The 6314-nt window shown below is 38.5% G+C and overlaps 1 protein-coding gene across 1 annotated transcript; it reads left to right on the top strand.

Moving 5' to 3' along the window:
• On the top strand, positions 7-5984 carry LOC104724956 (DNA repair protein REV1). Its single transcript, XM_019233059.1, has 20 exons — positions 7-367; positions 608-751; positions 1001-1133; positions 1228-1316; positions 1393-1443; positions 1624-1827; positions 1981-2100; positions 2294-2386; positions 2509-2568; positions 2664-2750; positions 2904-2987; positions 3097-3169; positions 3492-3560; positions 3730-3828; positions 4062-4316; positions 4412-4485; positions 4620-5185; positions 5325-5385; positions 5503-5651; positions 5740-5984. Exons 1-19 carry the CDS (start codon positions 155-157, stop codon positions 5545-5547), a joined length of 2520 nt encoding a protein of 839 aa, XP_019088604.1. The 5' UTR covers positions 7-154; the 3' UTR covers positions 5548-5651; positions 5740-5984.

Below are 6314 nucleotides of genomic sequence, written 5' to 3'. Positions count from 1 at the left end.
ATACAGTGAAGCTGAAGAAGGAAGTTCAATTAGAGCTGAAGATTCAGAGGAAGCAAGAGACGACGTTAATGATGAGATTGACGGCGTTTATATCGAGAACACTATTGCAGAATTGACAGAAGAAACAGGAACTGGTGACCTGAAATCTTCTGAAATGAATGCAGAAATACTTGGTAATCATGACATAGAAGAAAAAGAAGTTACAAGTGAAATTCAATCCACTACCAATCTTCATTCCGCTTCAGACAACAAGTCCGTTCATGTAAATGGGAAGAATGATGGCAAATCGATTGCAACCGTTGCTGGATCTTCTACAAGGCGTCATTCAACTCTCGAGGATCCCAATTTCGTGGAAAACTACTTTAAGGTAAAACTTTATAGACATATTGTTCGCCTGGTTTATTTCCACTCTCTGGTATCTCTTACAAAAGATTCATTTAGCTGCTGGTTTCTGGCTTCTCTATTACGCCTGTATTAACAGTTCTTTCAGCTGAAAGTAAGAGGGTCTCATTGTCAATTTATATAACTAGAAATAATTGGATGTATAGTATCGTTCCAATGAAGATTCTGAAGATGCTTTCTCTGTATGTCTTTTTTTTGTCTGCAGAATTCAAGGCTGCATTTTATTGGAACATGGAGAAACAGGTACCGTAAAAGATTTCATGGCTCTTCCAATGGACTGAAATGGGCAGATTCTGGTCAGAATGCAGCTGAAATAGCCAAGAAGTCAACCATTATCCACATTGATTTGGTAATTTCCTCAATCTAGGCTGTTTTCTTTATCTGCTGCTTTCTGAAAGTAAGGGAAGCAAAAGAAATCCGTGGCCAATTCTTCAATTCTGCATTTTCCCGCAGCACAATAGCTAGGCGTTTAAGCATGACATTTGACATAAAAAAGAGTGAAAAATATGACTGAATTTTGTTATTCTAGGATTGCATTATTTTGTTCCGACTTTCTTTTGTTACATTCTAGTTATTTGATTATGTGATATATTTCCAGGATTGCTTCTTTGTGTCAGTGGTAATCAAGAACCGTCTTGAATTACACGACAAGCCAGTAGCTGTATGTCACTCTGATAACCCGAAAGGAACGGCTGAAATTTCCTCTGCAAATTATCCAGCTCGGGCTTATGGTCTGTCTTATACGAAAGTAATCTCTCTTATTGGTTGTACTCGGGTCCTGACCTTTCTGTTTTTGTACTAATTTAATGTCATTTTTTTGTCTAGGAGTGAAGGCAGGTATGTTTGTAAGACATGCAAAAGACCTTTGTCCCCAGCTTGTTATTGTTCCTTACAACTTTGAAGCCTATGAAGAGGTACATTTTAGAGTCGAGTGTCTATTGTATGTTGTCACGTTGGTCCAGCTTGTTTGACATTGTAACTCAATTGCAGGTAGCTGATCAGTTTTATGACATCTTGCATAGGCATTGCAGAAAAGTCCAGGTCAGCCTCCAAAAGATATTTTTTCAGTTGGTGTGAATTTGGTATTTGGATACTCTTTATCTTTCGTTCGATTTCGATGCGGTAGGATGGGCCGACTAGGTAAGGTTGTGCTGCGTTCGGGAAGGTTGAATCGCTCCCGAAAAGGATTGTTAACATTTATGTTTGTTTTATGGAGTTTAGGCACTAAGCTGCGATGAAGCGTTTTTAGATGTCTCTGATTTGAGCGATGTAGAACCCGAATTTTTAGCCTCGACAATAAGGAATGAGATCCTTGAGACTACTGGATGCAGCGCAAGTGCTGGGATAGGTGGTACTATGCTAATGGCTCGTCTTGCTACCAGAGTTGCTAAACCAGCCGGCCAACTATATATCTCTGCTGAGAAGGTACTTTCTATAAACAGCCTTCTATCTTTTGGGTGTATGTGTTCGTTTCTGACTCGTAATCAATGGAAGTATATGAGCTGTGGTTAGTCTGTTGATTGCAGAAGCCATTTTATATTAATTTCGGTTAACTGATAGTGTCTGCCATTTCGGCAGGTAGAGGATTTCTTGGATCAGCTTCCAGTCGGGACACTACCTGGTGTAGGTTCTGTGTTGAAGGAAAAGCTGGTGAAGCAAAATATTCAAACATGTGGGCAGTTACGTTTGATTTCCAAGGTAAACCATTTTTGTGGTTATGGTTATGTTTGGTTGCTATTTTATTTAAGCAAAACACCATAGGCTTTTTTTATTTAGTACGATATTTGCCTTTGAAGACTACTGTATCTTATTAGTTTGAATCTGCTTAACAATTGTTATCAACAGACAACTTCGCTAAGCTATACCAAACATATCCTATTGGGTTTTACAGGATTCTCTTCAAAAGGATTTTGGGGTGAAAACTGGCGAGATGCTTTGGAGTTATAGCAGAGGTCTAGACCTACGGTCAGTTACAGCGGTGCAGGTCTGCTTAACTGTTGACTCACTCACTTGTTTCTCATTTCATCATTTTTCTCTCTGCAGGTGATAGTTTTCTTTTGATATGTATATGCTCAACCAGTAACTTAAAAGATTTTATATGTACAGGAGAGTAAGTCCATAGGGGCTGAAGTGAACTGGGGTGTGCGGTTTAGAGATCAGCAAGATGTCTGGATTCTCGTGAATAATGTCTTGTTGTTTTTTTTCCAAACATTATTCATTTGAGGTTAGCTAAGAATATGTGTGGTTGTCGATTGTTGCAGGTTCAACACTTCCTCCAATGCCTGTGCAAAGAAGTTTCTTTGCGTCTGCAAGGATGTGAAATGATAGGACGCACTTTTACTCTTAAGGTTTTATGCCTTTCTTAATTTCATTGTTGTATAATATTGAGGTTTTTGCTTTGATAGTATTCGTCGCATTTGGCAGTGTATGCATGTTAGAGTGACATCATTTAATCATGAAAAGAAAATATAGTGAATGTTTTTCCTCTGATGTTACTTCAGATAAAAAAGAGAAAAAAAGATGCTGAAGAACCTACCAAGTATATGGGTTGTGGAGACTGTGACAATATGAGTCGCTCCATCACTGTGAGTTGTTGCAATGCAAATTAATGGGAAACTAGGATGATAGTACTTTTCATCTAAACCTGTGTAATCCTTAAAGCCTGGCTGATTATTTTTATGATTGTTGCTATAGGTCCCTGCTGCTACAGATGACGTAGAAGTTCTGCAGAGGATTTCGAAGAACTTGTTTGGGTCATTTTGTTTGGGTAAGTGGATCTCAGCTGCTGTTAAGATGGTTTTGCTGTTGCTATTAACTGAGCATCTAGATTGGAGTCCTGCCTCACATGCAAGAATCAAATTTTATAATGATGGATGAGACTAGTTTGAAAAATTATATGATCTTGGAGACCAATGTAAGCTTAATATTGCAGAGTTGTTCTATCTTAAACTGCAGGAAAGAGAGAAAAGTCGGTCCTTGAGACTGAATGTCCTGTCGGAATCTATTATTTGCTATTGACTCCTGGATAACATCTAACTGTTGCATCAGCATCCATGATTAATCATCAAGTTTTGTTTCTCTTGAGATAGATGTTAAGGAAGTTCGTGGGGTTGGGCTTCAGGTTTCTAAGCTTGACAGTGCAGATCTTTCTAATAAAGGTTGGTTCTGGGGAAATTAAGGTTCATTTTGATTTGATAGATATTAAATTACAGATCATTCTTCTTTATGAAATTTCTTATGCATTGCTGGGAAACATTCCGAAAAGAGAAGTGATTCAAACATTGTAGTCCTTCCTATTCATTTACACTTGTTTCCTTGGTTTTCAAGGTTCAAGGACTCTGAAATCATGGCTCAGCTCTGCGCCTGCATCTGTCCATATAGAACAAGATGATAATGTTTTTTCTGCAGCAGTCAGGGAAAACTCAGGTAAATAAATGTTCTGTTAGTGCTCACTATGTTAAAGCTTTACAAGTGATTCCCCAAAATACACGACATTCTGTTTGAAAATGTATTAGTATTTGTATTTCTGTGAGAAGCAAAAATTCTGACCCAAAATCGGTTTTCTTTTCCTTTCCTTTTTTGTTGTTATTATGGGTCTATAAATTATGGGCAGCTTTAACTGCGGAAAAACTAGTGACTTAATTGTTGCCTTGTGACAGATTATAATAGGCATGCTACTGGTGGAGTTTCTAGACTCCAAGAATCTGAATCAGCAGAATCTTCAATTCAGTCAGGTGATACGAATTCATCCTTACCACCCATGTGTCATCTTGACATGGAAGTTCTAGAGAATCTTCCTCCAGAGCTCCTTTCAGAATTAGATGGAACCTACGGAGGGAAGCTGTATGAGTTGATTGAGAAAAAACGAGGCAAAAGAAAGATCAACAGCAGTTCTCCACATATCTCCTTGGATGGTTAGTTTTGTTAGCTGTATTAGAAACTTGATGAAATAACTGTGTTTTTTTTCCTAGTGTGGTGCATCTGAGATGATTTATTTTCCTTCCCCTAGGCACTGCTGCTGGCATTAAGGAATTAAAATCTATCCCAGTTAAGATACATGGCTTGAGCACCTCTGGAGAAAAGGTAAAGCTCTTGCTATTCCTTCTTGAATGAATCATCTCACATATGTTTGGCCGTCCTCAACAGTAGGACAGTTACCTGAAAATGGGGCGAGTGATATAAACCTCTAAGAGTTTTTGTTCTATTTCCGAAATTAGGAATATAAAGAACCGTTTGTGCCGCATTCTTCCATTGCCAGAACATCTAATCAGGGTACAATAGAAATGACTGATTTGATGCCTTCATCCCTTAGTCAAGTCGACGTCTCTGTGTTACAAGAATTACCTGAAGAGTTAAGAGCTGATGTATTAGGAGCATATCCTGCCCACAGGAGACAACAGTCATCATCAGATGTTCCCGTGGAGACTTGTAAGAAACAAGATGAGGAACCAATAGATATAAAGGGCACTGAGAATGAGATTGGATTCTCATGTAGCTCTCTCTGGTTTGGAAATCCTCCTCTTTGGACAGAGAAGTTCAAAGTTAGTGGCAATTGTACTTTGGAATTTTTTTCAGAGATATACTACAAGGTTGCTCAGTCAAGGCCTATGTTATCCCCGGTCCTGCAACAGGCTATTTCAGAAATCGGGATTTTTCACGATGCAAGTGCCAATGAATTGGACAAAGCTATTTACGATGTGTGTGAACTTCTTAAACAGTACATTAAGCTCAAAGTAGAAGGTGATATTGAGGAGATATATCTCTGTTTCCGCCTTCTGAAAAGGTATTGTAGAGATCTTTCTTGCACCTGTATTTGATCATAGTTATGACACATTTGACTAAAACATTTGATTTAAAGATTTGTTTGATTGTTCATCTTAGATTGTTACCACTTTTGATGATAATTACACTTTTACCTTCAGATTAGCAGCAAGGAGCCAACTTTTCCTACAAGCCTATGAGATAATGTCTCCCTTTGTTCAGGTCAGTGCAAGGTTCCCATTGACATTACAAATCACTACGAAAAAAGTAGCCAGAAGGCTGAGTTCATTTGGGAAAATCGGAAATTGGCAAAGTAATCAGACTTCTTTCTTTACACAGGCCTCGATCAGTGAACACTATGGAGGAAGCTTGAGTATACCATGAAAGGTCTTTGCTGAGGTTAGACTGAAGTCTTGCTGAAGGCTATAAAAGAATGTATCCTTGCAGTTACATTTGTTTGCGTCCCTTCTTATCAGTTAAGATTCATTGTAAGTGTTAAGACGGTGAAACATTGTTGTGGTCCTTACCAACTAGACAGCCTGTGAATAGAGCTAAACTTGGGATTTGACTTTGCAGGATAATGTGGATCCATCCTGAAGGGCATCATGGTGAATGCACACAAAGCAGCTTATTGGTGTGAATTGAAAGCTCACCTTGTGGCATTTGCATAATGAGATATGGGAGTGATTCGAACCTCAAAGTTGCAGAGCCATTAGGAGCCACTACTTGTCTCTGTCCATAGGAATGTATATATAAGAAACAAACACTACACTCTGCGTATAATAGTACAATTTACAAGTACAGTTTCATTCCTTTTTTTTTTCCCTTCTGTTAATTCACCACACTCCTTTATTTATTTTTTATTTTTTGGACAAACGGGTGTTTTCATTCATTAGCGTAGACAGTAACATACATAGGAGATAGGTCTGCTTACCAAACAATTGCATTTCCCAAAGCGAAAAGCAACAGAATACAATGATAGATAAGGGCAAATCAATACTAGGAGCTTGAGAGTTATGAACCAAGTGCTAGCTAGCATGTTGGAAACTGTGAGATCAAGGAGTAACGATGCAACTTCCATGAGCAAATCAATAGAAGAGAAAATGGCCACTGCCTTGAGTCGAAGACGAAGGGGCGTTGAAAAGGCCAAA

This window comes from Camelina sativa, chromosome 11, assembly GCF_000633955.1.
Source record: "Camelina sativa cultivar DH55 chromosome 11, Cs, whole genome shotgun sequence".
NCBI lineage: Eukaryota > Viridiplantae > Streptophyta > Magnoliopsida > Brassicales > Brassicaceae > Camelina > Camelina sativa.
Note: the sequence above shows the minus strand (reverse complement) of the source record. Positions and strands in the feature narration are given on the sequence as shown.

Bases quoted from the DNA above. Each gene is read 5' to 3' on its own strand.
- LOC104724956 (XM_019233059.1), top strand. From the start codon at position 155: ATGAATGCAGAAATACTTGGTAATCATGACATAGAAGAAAAAGAAGTT. The intron at 1,317-1,392 runs GTACATTTTAGA...ACTCAATTGCAG, and splicing joins ACTTTGAAGCCTATGAAGAG to GTAGCTGATCAGTTTTATGA. The intron at 2,101-2,293 runs GTAAACCATTTT...TGGGTTTTACAG, and splicing joins AGTTACGTTTGATTTCCAAG to GATTCTCTTCAAAAGGATTT.